The sequence below is a fragment of the Pelodiscus sinensis genome, chromosome 3, assembly GCF_049634645.1.
Source record: "Pelodiscus sinensis isolate JC-2024 chromosome 3, ASM4963464v1, whole genome shotgun sequence".
NCBI classification, from domain to species: domain Eukaryota; kingdom Metazoa; phylum Chordata; order Testudines; family Trionychidae; genus Pelodiscus; species Pelodiscus sinensis.
Window position 1 is genome coordinate 198,868,637 of NC_134713.1, and position 12,601 is coordinate 198,881,237.

Consider the following 12,601-nt stretch of genomic DNA (forward strand, 5'->3'; position numbering starts at 1 on the left):
GGCCATTATATGTTTGATAAAACCATTGAGCAGGGCTTGCTAATATGTAAATCCTTGTAGAGCAAAACGACTGAAGAAATATTTAAGTGTATTAACAACTTCATTACGTGAAATTAGTTGGGCAAAAATGTGTCGTGTGTGTAATGATGGCACCAAGGCAATGGCTGGGAAAATGAACAGAACTGCCTCGTGAATCAAGGATGTGACTCCAAACTGCACTAGCAGTCACTGTATTCTCCAAAGACACGTTCTTGCCATTAAGATGTCTGTAGCTCTTTAAAATGTTCCGAACGAGGTAGTGTGAATTATTAATGGTATAAAAACTAGACCCCTACAATCTGTGTGTGAAGAAACGGGCAGTCAGCACACAGCACTCCTTCAGCATATGGAAGAGAGGTTGCTGTCGTAAGGGAAAGTGCTCATAAGACTTTTAGAGCTTTGTCACGAAGTATTAGTTTACTTCGTAGATCACAAACATCAATTGTCTGGTTGTTTGAGAAATTACTTGTGGCTGCTGAGATCTATGCACCTTACAGAACCATCAGATAAAAATGTCATTGCTATTGCAGAAACTGGAATTTTGGGCTTCATCTGTAGAAGAAAAGAATTGACTGCTTTCCTACACTGAATGACTTTTTGACTGAAACTAGATCCATTCTCGATGAAGATATTTGCAGTGACTTTGTATAGCACTTACATGACTTGTGCTCCTCTCTTTTAGATTACTTTCCTCTCACAAACAACAATTCTTGGGTGAGAAATCCATTTTTAATAACGGCCAAGCCAACTGGTTTATCAACTCAAGATTATGAGAGCCTGATCAACATGACTTCTGATTACCAGCTCAAACAAAATTTCAACAAACTTCCACTAATTAATTTTGGAGTAACTTGATTTAAGAGTACCCAAATTTTGTGAAACTTGCAGTTTGTAAGCTCCTTTCCTTTGCTACAACATATTCATGTGAAATTGGATTTTTGTATTGTGCTGAAACAAAAACAAAACATAGGAACTGTCTTGATGCTACCCCTACTATAAGAATCCAGTTTTTCAACATCATTCCTCATATTAAATGGATTTGCAAAGAAAAAAAACCCCAAAGTACTCTTCCCATTAAAATAAGAAAAAACTGTATCTTTAATAACAAAGACCATTATTTTGTTACTAATTTTCTGAAGTTTCTTGAAAAAAAGAATTTGTAAGAAATATGCAAGATATAAAAATAGAATTCCAAAACTATGTCTATTTATTTGGTTATCTATTGATTTTTTTTAAATCACAATATTTTAAGGGCTCTGCCAAATTTTCAGGATTCTGTAGGGACTCTGTCTGAAAAAGTTTGGGAAACCCTGCTGTAGCCTACGATATGGAGGTCAGCTGATGATCACAATAGTCCCTTCTGGCTGGGCCTTTCCTCCGTATGCCCATAATGAACCTAACTGGTCATTAAGCAGCCATCATCTTCCAGTCTAGTTATCAGTTCATCTTTATGCATCATAGACCCAGCACGATGTAACCATTATGGATAATACCTCGTATTAGGGAAAAAAAATTGTTTTGGAAAGCAATGGAGGTTTTACTACTGTTGCAGGAAACCTGCAGCTCCCACACTGAAATCTGCCAAAAGTAACTTTAAGCATTCAGGTGAGATTTTCAAAGTTATATTGCTTGTGTAAATTAGTTTTTTCCATGACAGCAGAGGCAAATATTCAAGTCGTCCAGGATAAAGTTTACTCAAAGATCAATAGCAAAGAATAGACAAGACATGACATTTAAAAAGTATACGTACAAAGCTTCTTTCTATATTAAGAGAAACAGAAGTCTTTAAATTCAAGGGTTACTTTCGTGAACGTTTGTTTTCCATGAGCAAAATCACAAGCCTGTTGCAGAGGAACTTTATTTCCTTAGCGTATGACTTTTGGAACAAGTCTCGTAGCTTTTTGCGCAAAGCTTCCAAAGATGGAAGGTGATGGCAGTCTGGTATATTCAGGAGGCTGCAGAAGAACTCATTCCACAATTCCGCATTTGGAATCCTAGAAGAGAAAAAACAGCACTTCATTACAGAGCCGACATATCAAGTCAGTTCTCGCTATGTTTAGTTTCAGTTGACATGTACAGCAAACTTATTCCGGTTACAGCAAATACTGTTATGGTATTTGACTATATAGTTGAATTTTCTTCTAGCTCTCTCTCACCCATTTCTTATACAGGCCAATATTTGCATTGCCCCAGGGACTTCCAGCCTGGGGCAGTTGTAGAGCTTACCTAGACAAGATCATGCAATTTAACTAAGCAACATGTTACAAAGGAGACAGTCAAACAAGCTAAATCTATTTGTTGTAAAGGTTCCTTAACTTCTTGGAATCTGGCACGTCCATTGCTGAAAAAACAGTTTGCTTTCCTGAGCTACAACTCACTTCCTCAAATGCTGAAGAGAAAAAAGACAGAAAGAAAAAGAATAAAGATCCAGAGTTGGGAGTGTGACAGTAGTTCTAATAAAACAGACTGGCTGTAGCTAATATCCGATAGTGGTGAGATGGTAATTACTATGTGAATTTCCCATTCAGGCACTCTCACCTTCTCCCCACTGTTGGAGGTCAGTCACATCCATTCTGATTTCATATGCACACACTCCCAGCTCTGTATCTTCCTTTTCTTTTCCTTTCCCTTATCTCTTCAGCACCCGAGAAGTGAGGTGCAGCTCATGAAAGCTCATGTTCTAACACCCCATATATTTGTTAGGCTTTAAAGTGCCATCAGATTCCTTGCTGATTTTATAAAAAGGTTCTGCTGGGGAGTTCCCTTTAAAGGTGCAGTGAGACCAACCTTCTGAAGACCCCCTCAGGTTTCCAGAGCCCGCCTTCATTTTTTACTCTCATGTAGGTGCCGAAGAGCATGCAGTACACTGTCCCAGCGATTCCAAAGTAATCCGTCTAAATAAAGAGAGGCAGCTATTGTGAACAAGTCTAGATGAATGATTTAACGCAATTACTGGGATATGAGAGACACAGATCTAATCCTTTTCCGTCTCAGCCTGCAGGAGGAGGACTGAACCTGGGTCTTCCATAGCTCAGGTGAGTGTCCCAACCCACTGATCAAAGTGGCCAGATTTTAATGGGTCCTGATCTGGAAGGCAGACTCCAATCATGCTTAATGGGTTGGGCCCAGCACACAAGAAACATTCATCTGCCTGTCTTCCCCCATTTGTGGGTCACTCTCAGATACAGGCAGGAGACAGGCATCCTGACACCTATAATGGGGTAGAAGTTTCAGAGGCAGAAACTTAGAACTGAGTGAGTTTAGTTGCCTGCAGGGGTTTTGCAGATTTCAGTGAGCCTAAACCTGGGATTTAGTAGCCTAAGTACCTTTCTGGACTGGGGCTCAAAATTCTCAGATTTCTACAGCTATGTAAATCTCATACCTGGTAGTTCCATGGTTTCTGCGTCAGCATTTCGATACACTGAAATCCAGACGTCTCGCACTTTCCTGCAAACGCAGTTCCTTCAGGAAAGAGTTTCAGGTCTATACTTTGACCCAAGTCAATAACTGTGAGGCCATGAGACAGACTGTCTATGTCACAGGTGTCATTATCCAAAAGCCTACAATCAAGTGAGTAAATTGTTGACACAATTATTAACACCACAGTACAAAAAGATAGCAGCTTTGGTGCTAAGGAGAAATACTTGCCGTTCTCCAAGGATGAAGTTATCAGGTTTAACGTCACCATGAATGATTCTACAGTTGTGGAGCTCTTCCACCATGTGCAGAATTTTAACAGCAAAATAGATTACTAGTGCTTGAGGCATCACTTTTTCAGGAAGCTTTTTATAAATATTTATGGTATTCTACAAAGAAAGAGGCAGGGAAGAGGAAGAGAGAATGAGAATGTTTACTACACCACAAGATAATTGTACACAACATTCATTATAGCTCCATATTCGCAAAACAGAGCATTAGAAAATAAACTAACAAACGTTTCTGTAAAGGGCAGAAGAATGCATTGCAACATATTCCTAACAGGTTACAAATACACCTCTTCAGACTTCAAGTCTTCAGCACCTACCAGTAAAGTTCCATAGCTGTACAGCTCACCAACTAATATGCTTCCGTTTTGGAAGAAGTGAGCAGAATAAAACTGGATGTAAAGATGCCGCACACTTTGCTTCAGCCTCTCCATCAGCTGAGATGCAATGTAGAACTCCCAAGGGTTTGCAGGCTTCTGCACCTGTAACCAGACACTTCATATTAAATGATAATAGGACCCAATGTGTTTCTCTAGTAGATTGAAAAGATGGAAACATCTTACCATGTCATTACAGTGACCCGAATGCTTGGGAACTTTTCTCCTTACCCAGAGCGTAAGTTCTACAGCCACTCAAAGGAGTTACTCACCTTGTTCAGTAACAGTGGTTCTTCGAGAGGAGGCTCAACCATAGGTGTGTCTGCATCCCTGTGCTGCTGACTGCAGAACTCTGGTAGCAGCATCTGTTTGGCATGCGCTACCCCACCTTTCCCTCCCGTGCTCTGCCATGAGGCTAACCAGCGCCTCAGGCAAACCCTCCTCAGTCCCCTCTCTACTACAGTTCTGAACTAAAGGAGAGGAGGGTGTGTGGTGGTGAAGCCAAAGGGACACATATAGGAGACACAGTTCCCTTCTTGTAACTGCTGTCTTTCGTAGGTATTGTTCATTCATTCAATCAGGCGACTGCACACGCACATGCATGGTAGCTGGAAGATTTTTCCCGTAGTGGTGTCCTCCTGGAGTGATGTAAATCGGTAGTGGGTACTGTTAACCACAAACCTGAGGTACTTCCGGTGGGGCTGAGTGATCGTGATATGAAAATATGCATCCCTCAAGTCGAGGGCTGCATACCGCTCTGCTGGAGCCAATGAGGGGATGGCAGAGGCCAAAGAGACCATACGGAAGGTCACTGAGGCTGTCCTACAATGGGAGCCAGGGCCAGGATGGATGGTGCCAAGGCAGTTAGTGGCAGAAGTGGTAAATATGAGATGGTCTGGCATTGACACAACCAATACCAACCAGGACCTGGGCTGGCCTGAGCTTTATCATATGCCCATGGGGTCCAACAAGCTGACTGGGTGGGGTTTCATGGAGGAGATCACTGCCCTGCACGAGGATGGTGACAATGCGATCTTGAGCTCCTGCTAATTGACCTCTCGGAGTTGTAAGAACAAAGGTTGCTTTCCAAAGTCTCCAAGCGCAGAAGACTGTGGAAGAGCAGTGCTGGGTAGTGCCAAAGGGCAGCAAAGCTTCGGGGACCGTTGCGGTTTGCTGACATGAACATCCAGTGCCGGGGAGGAACGCGCCAGCAATGGAGAATGGTGCAACATCATCACAGGCCTGCCATGAGATGGAACAGGTGGCCTGGCCACTACCGGCACGTCTCTCCTCAGAGAAGGCAGTGCCATTATGCGGATCAAGTACTGTGCTGCCTCAAAAATCTCCGGGGTGGAGAGAAGCTGAATATCCCTGTCATGACAAATTGGGAAGCAGTAACGGGCTGGACTCTACTAGACCCCTTGCGGGACAAGTCAACTAGCCCCTGGGAGCTACTATACTCGAGACGGGATGGGGGAACTGGGGCCTCCCTGCCACTGCATCCCTAAGCTGGGGAGTGGGAGACTGCCCTCTCTCCTGACTTCCTGTTCTGGGGCACTGGGGATGAGAATCAGCGCATGCCAAACTTCTGTTTGCACTATGTCTTTGCTAGTAGGCCTTGGCTCCGTCCCAGGCACTGGCGTGCTTTGCGCTAAGTAGGGGCTGTGCGTTGGATCGGCGGATTCTGGGTTGGATTGAAGGTGTAGGGCTGTCTCCGTGAGCAGGATCCTAGGCCTTGGCTCACAATCCTGAATGTCCATGGTGGAAAGCTTTTGTAGATGTGGCACACATCCTTTGATGACTCTCTCCAAGGCATTTTAGACAAGCAATGGGAAGGTCCCTTTTTGGCACAAGCTTACTGCAGTCTGGGCAAGCTTTGAACCCTTGGGACCGAGGCATGGCCCAGTGATGGGGAGGGGAAAGTATGAAGGTGGTAACCCTAACTAAGACTTAAGGACACTACCTAAACTTACTAACAATTACTTACATACAAAGTACAGCGGGACACTGCTAATGGTGCTTGCTGGAGTGAGAGCAAGAAGTTCCAGCTGCTGTCACAGATGCTAAGAAGGAGCTGAGGGGCTGGCAGGCTGGCATGGTTCTACATTCAGCGCCATGAAGGCGTGACTCCGGGGACGCCAAGGCTGACCTGACGGATGCTGCTATTGGAAAAATCTTAGTTACCGTGTGCACACACCTGGTTAGAACTGATGTGAACAAACCCTTGAAGAACCATTAATTTCTTTGAATAGTAGCCCTATGGTGCTCCATTACAGGTGATTCTTGAGCAGCACGTCCCCATCAAAGGCTGGGGCTTCGGACTCTGTTACAGACGACAGAATCACGGTGCCAAATCTGGCATCTGCAGCAGAGTCTTCCAGCATGACAGTGTTCAGCAAAAGGGCGTGAAGACGCCAAGGGACCTGCGCTGCAGATTTCAGCAATAGGGATACCCTTGAAAAAGGCGATGGAATGGAAACCGACCATGCAGTGTGCAGATTGTTGATGAAGGTACCAAATTGTGAATGTGGCCAGTGTGCTACAGTTTGCGACCTATTCGGAGAGTCTTTGAGCTGAAATTGCTGTCTTTAGACCTATCTGCAATAGAGAAAAGTCTCTCATTTTCTACAAACTCTTGTGCTGTGCACGTAGAAGGCCTCGGTCTCCTTATGTGAGGGTCAGGCAAAATATGTCCCATGGGCTGGATCTGGCTCACCACCATGGCCTTCTCATGCTGCTCAAAGCAGCTGGCTACAGGCTTGCTGCACACCTCATACTGCTGGGAAATCAGCCAATGGGAGCCACTTGGCTGGGCAGCATAGGAACCCCTCTCCCCGGGGTGCACTGCACACAGAGCATGTGGCCTCCGCAGCCAAATGCTCTGAGCGGCATGTGAGGGTCCAGCAGGCAAGGAGCCTGCCTGAGGCTCCCACTGGGCTATTGGTTGGGAGCTGAGTAAACTACGTACTTCCCGGCCAGAGCCTGCACCTGGTATCCCACTCCCTCTTTCCACCCAAACCTCTGCTGCCCACCCTATACCGCTGCCCCAGTCACAACGCAACCCCCTTGCACTCCCACTCCTGCACCATACCCTCTGCACTCCAATCTCCTCCTTAGGTCACAAGCCAAATCCCTGCTCTCCCTCCTGCACCCCTGCCCCAGGTCACAAGCCCCTCCCAGAGACTCCTAAATCCCTCCTCCAGGTCAGAATCTTCTCCTACACCCATGCCTCCTCCCAGATCTTGCACCCCTTCCTGCACCTCAGTCCCCCACTCCAGGTCACAACCCCCTCCTTCACCCAACCTCCACGTTAGACCCTGCACCTCCTCCATTAATACTATGGCAGAGCGTGGCCCTTTACCACTTACCAAATTCTTGGAGTGGCCCCCCTGTCAAAAATGATTGCCCGCCCCTGCCTTAGATCAAGCGTATGGAGGATGGCTCCCCCATTATCCTGGTGGGTCTGGGATGAAAGGGTGGAGGGTGAGTACGCTGGTCCAAGCGTGACTTTGCCAGGCAAGAATGCTATGCAGGGAGACGTGCTGTCAGAGCTGCTCTCCACACTGACTGCCCTGAGGTGATGGTGATCTGGAACACTGTCTTCACGGAAAGGCGAGCTCAAGAACAAGTGGCCATGGGTTCAAATGGCAGTCTAGCCAGTTCTTCTCACACTAGGCTGAGATCCCACTGTGGGTAGGAAGTCAGGCTGGGGAAAAAGGGCGGTTATGCCTTTGAGAAATCTCTTCATGGAACACACTTCTTCCTGCTGGTGAAAGGCCACTATTGCTGCTAAGCGTACCTGGGCATACCCTGCCAAACAGGGGGTCCAAGAATAGAACAATGGTTTCATTTTCGCCTGATTTCTACTGGTTGAACTACTAAGAAACCTCAGTGAAGCCCCTGTAAGTTATATGACAAGCTATTCACAACCAAAGCCACTTACCTTTAATATTACTTTCTGGTTATTTTTAGGGTTGTGTGTGTCCAGGACAGAAGCCTGATAGACATGTGCAAAAGCCCCTTCTCCAAGTAAACAGTCCACATGGAACGATTTAGGACCTGTGGCAGTTTAGGAAGGAGTTGAAAGATACAATAGATTAACCAGTGCTGTTATTTACAAAGCTTCCTCTCCAGCAAAGCTCTCTGGACAGAATGAACTGGCCGAGCATATTACAGAAGCATTGTAAGTTAGTGCTTTGGTGTGTTACAAATACCTTTACTGTCCTTCTCAGTGCACCTCATGCTGTGTCACAAACAGGTCAATGAGTTTAGAAACTCCATGGAACCCTCTTGTTGAAATCACAACAATACTTTCTAATAGGCATGTGGCAATTGTCTCCAGAAAGGGCCATAACTTTGGAGTTTAGTACATACAAACACACCCACATCATAGATCATTTGCAAGCTTATTTTATGTATGTATAGAGGAGGTATGATGTGGAGCTATCAAAGGGGGCTGTAAGCAAGCTGAAACAATTGTATCCTAAACAAGTCTCATTTTTTCCAGTTCCAGAAACATTGAAATGTCACTGTGCCAAAGACGCTATCTTTGTAATGGGTAAGGTTTCCACAATTATCACCCCTAATATCATTATCTCATAGACACTAACCTCCCGCCCTCACCCTTCCTCTGTTCTAAATTCTGATTTCTCAATTTTGTGTGTGTTCACTTTTTTTTATTGTATCCCTTTGGTATATATGGTCATGACAATTTTCTTCCACAATTTGATTCGAGGAAGTGGGTCTGGCCCACGAAAGCTCATCACCTAATAAACCATCGTTAGTCTTTAAAGTGCTGCATATAGTCCTATCTTTTGTTTCATCCCCAGAACAGGCATCGAAGAAGTACAGTACTTGAGAGGAAACAGCTACAAGAGTGCTTCTCCATACTGTGTGCCTCAGTAAGGCTTTGGGGTCTCTTGATGTCAAAGACACCATAATAATTAGGTCGCCTGATATTCTGATCCTCACTGTTCATAACTTTCCAAAAACCAGAACATATAAAGAACACATGGATTGAAAACACACACCATTAGCCGCCCAGTGGACAAGCATCGTTTCATATCAACACATTCAATTTGTGATGTAATCCCTCATGACTTCTGCAACACAATTCCTCCTGTACTCACATGAACAGGGTATGACTGTGTAATCCCTAGTTGGGTATAGGGGAAAAATACCTATATTTAATATGCTGTCAAAACAAAGGGAGCTTACTACGTCAGAGATCTTGGCAAATTGGGAGTGATGGACAAACTGCAATTTCTGCAGCAAGGAAGTTGGTAGCAATCAATGTTCCCTCTACTCTATTCCATACATGTGTGGATTTTTTTCAATCCATGTGCAGAACAATTTTTATGCGCACCAAGGCACGTGCAAATGTGCACCACCAGTAGAAACAAAACCTAGCTGTCGGCACTTTATTAACTAACTGGGCGGCATCTGACTCTCTTGTGAGCAGCCACACATTTGCACAGCTTACAGGGAACACTGGTAGCAGTGCTGTATGGTCAGACTGAGAAGGAAAAAGAGACCCACAGAGACCTGAATTGTTTGCACCACAATCAATCCATCACCAAAGACAAGTCACTGGCCAAATTTCCACCACGCAAAGGCCGTTTTGACGAGCATGTCAAAAAAGCAAATTGAAAAATAAAGATGTGGATGTCTTCACATGTGAAACCTGATATTGGATCACTATTGCAACAAGGACGGAAAAGTGTAGATGACAAACTACTTCCTGTATTCTTCAAGGCCCAATGCCTTCGGAGTTTCTACAAAACCTAATTTGTTCCTGTACCAGAAGGGTCACTGCACAATCAATTACGTCTGTAGTCAGAACAATCTTCTCTGTGTAAGTGCAAAGGCAATGAACACGGTAGTAAGCCACACATTCTCCACAGAGATCAAAGCAATGAGCAAGGTAATGAAATGGACGAGAAATGTCACCAATGCTATTACATTTCAAAGATCCTGTACACCAGTGGTCACCAACAAGTCGATCGGGATCTACTTGTAGAACTTGGAGTCTCTGACAGGTCACCCTGACTGGTTTGGCCATGAGGCTGTTATCAAGCGCAGGCACTTCAGCTGCGCCTTCCCCCTACTGCTCCACATCTCCTGCCCTTTGCCTTGGAGCTGTGCCCCCCTCCCTCCCGGAAGCCTCCTGCTTGCTGTGCAGGGCAGGGGAGGGAGAAGAGGAGCATTGATGTCCACAGAGCAGAGAGAGGGAACAACAGGGCTTGGGATGGAGGGAGTTTGCTGGCTGCTTTTGGGAGTGGTGCAGGGCCAGGGCAGGGGTGAGCCTGACTTAGCCCCACCCAGGAGCAGCCTGAGATAAGCAGTGTCCAGCTGGAGCCCACATCCTGAAACCCTGCCCCAGTCACAAACCCCCTCTTGCACCCCAAGCCCCTGCCCTAGTGCTGAGCACCCCTGCAGCCAAACACCCTCCCAGAGCCTGCACCTAGAACCCCCTCCAGCACCCTAACTGCCTGCCCCAAACTTAGCTCAGAGCCCCTCTCACACTCCAAATCCCTTAATCCAAGACCAGAGACTGCACCCCAACCCACTGGCCCTGCCTGGTGAAAGCAAGGGAGGATGGAGTGAGCAGGGTCGTGGCCTCGGAAAAGAGGCACAAAGGAGGCGGGGCCAGGGTATTTGGGTTTCAGGTAGATCTTGGACTGCACTTAAGTGATCTCTTGCTCAAAAAGGCTGGAGACCCCTGCTGTACACATTTATTACCAGATTTGTTTTTACCACTGAGATTTTTCTGATGCTTTGGAGGCACAATGAAATCCAATTTTAAGCCTGGAAATAATACAGGAATGACACTAACAGAAACAAGTACACACATTTTAAAGTGGTCATTGTAAAGTATTGGAGTCATTGTTTATCGCTGCTTCCATGGTAACAGCACCATCTGACAGTTCCACATCAGACCTCAAAGTAATGATAAGCGGGTATGGAGAGAGGGTATATTATGCTGACCAATCTGGTAGTGTCTGCTGCTTGCCTACAGATGCAGGTGAGCAGTCAGAATGGAATGTAAATCCCATCAGTGGGAACAGTAACATTTAAGTCATGCTGCAATTACTAGAAAACAGCAACTAGGTTGAAACAGGACTATTGTTTCATATAAGCCTTGGAATTCCATGCCAAGCACTTTACTAGTTCCCTCTCAGAGAGGCAGATAACATCCAAATATGGAAATTCTTAAATGGGTCTAGTGTTGAACCTTCAATTCTTTAAACAATCTGGGAGTCAGTTTTGGAAGTTTTTCTGAATAAATATATTAAAAAAATCTAAAATTATTTTAACAGGCCTGTTTATCAAAAGCAATTCTTAGAATGCAATCAATATGTCGAAATGGCAATTCTTACCCAGTATAAGTTCAGTCTTCAGTTTGATAGGAGGAAGACTGGATTTCCATTCAAAAGTATTGGAGTAGGTACTCAGTGGTTTAGGTAGCCTTGATAGAAGTTTGTGAATTAAGCCCTCGTCCCAAGGGTTTTCAACAATGACTTCATGGAAGGGAAAGAGAATTTGTAGGCTGTATGTAAAATGTGAGTAAATAGAGGAACACAAGTCTACAATCTAGCAATAAGCAGGAATGACAGAGTATCCCACCATGAGCCCTTATGTAGGTCTTGGCTTTGATGACTTAGTTGAGTGAAAGAGTTGAATAAAAAGGAACATAAAGGCTGTTGTTACTTGCAAACACAGACACTGATAAAGCCAAACCTTTGGACCTGATCTGCCAGAAGAGCAAGGAAATCCTCAGGTCCCAATAAATTCAGTGGAGTTGAGGGCACTCAGCACCTCATAGGATGCAGGAAATATGCAGCCCAATCCCTTCCCATGCAGTTGGATCACTACACATGAGCAACACTTTAGAGAAACTGCAAGACACGTCACCTCGTTGCTTGCTTCAGACCCTCTGAACATTGGAAGGAAACACGAAGTATATTCATCTACTTAAATCACAGCTTTAATAGAGGAATGGTACTGTTGACCCTTACTACCTTGAGCTTTAACATTCGGGTGAGTCCTGTTCTCTGCACACAGGAGAATCTGCGGAGCACTGACTGACTCTCTACACGCAGTTAGCACCATTTCATCCTCTGAATACTCCCTGACTGCTTGCGAAGTCTCCAACACAGCCTTCTGAGTAGCTAGTTGCTGGTTTAACAGTAGAGAAGCAGCTGCAGAGGGAACATTTCCTGGCAGTTCTCCTTGTTCTGGGCTCTGCTCCAAAACTGGGCTGCATGTTAAACACACACAAAAAATTAAGTTAGTTGTCAATAATGAACTGGCCTTCCTGATGGCCGCAAAAGATAAAGCCATTTTGAGCAATAAGCCTGTTTGCACTCTTTTGCCCCAATATCATGTACCTGTATGTATTTAACTTAATCTCACTGCATTTTGTATGGGCCAGAAACATTTTATGTGGAACAAATCCTGACACTTCAGGGCTTGAGACAA

General features: G+C 45.0%; 1 protein-coding gene across 1 annotated transcript in view; it reads right to left on the bottom strand.

Annotated features, from left to right (window-relative positions):
• Window positions 1-1,708: 1,708 nt before the first annotated feature.
• BUB1 (BUB1 mitotic checkpoint serine/threonine kinase) overlaps window positions 1,709-12,601 on the bottom strand; it is a 59,538-nt gene continuing 48,645 nt past the window's right edge. The window contains exons 18-25 of the mRNA XM_075925870.1: window positions 12,142-12,380; window positions 11,500-11,640; window positions 8,064-8,179; window positions 4,064-4,225; window positions 3,688-3,845; window positions 3,422-3,599; window positions 2,827-2,933; window positions 1,709-2,033 (exon numbers count right to left, since the gene is read on the bottom strand). Of these exons, the coding sequence (XP_075781985.1) occupies window positions 1,838-2,033; window positions 2,827-2,933; window positions 3,422-3,599; window positions 3,688-3,845; window positions 4,064-4,225; window positions 8,064-8,179; window positions 11,500-11,640; window positions 12,142-12,380 (1,297 nt within the window). The 3' untranslated portion in view covers window positions 1,709-1,837. The remainder of the gene's footprint in view (window positions 2,034-2,826; window positions 2,934-3,421; window positions 3,600-3,687; window positions 3,846-4,063; window positions 4,226-8,063; window positions 8,180-11,499; window positions 11,641-12,141; window positions 12,381-12,601) is intronic.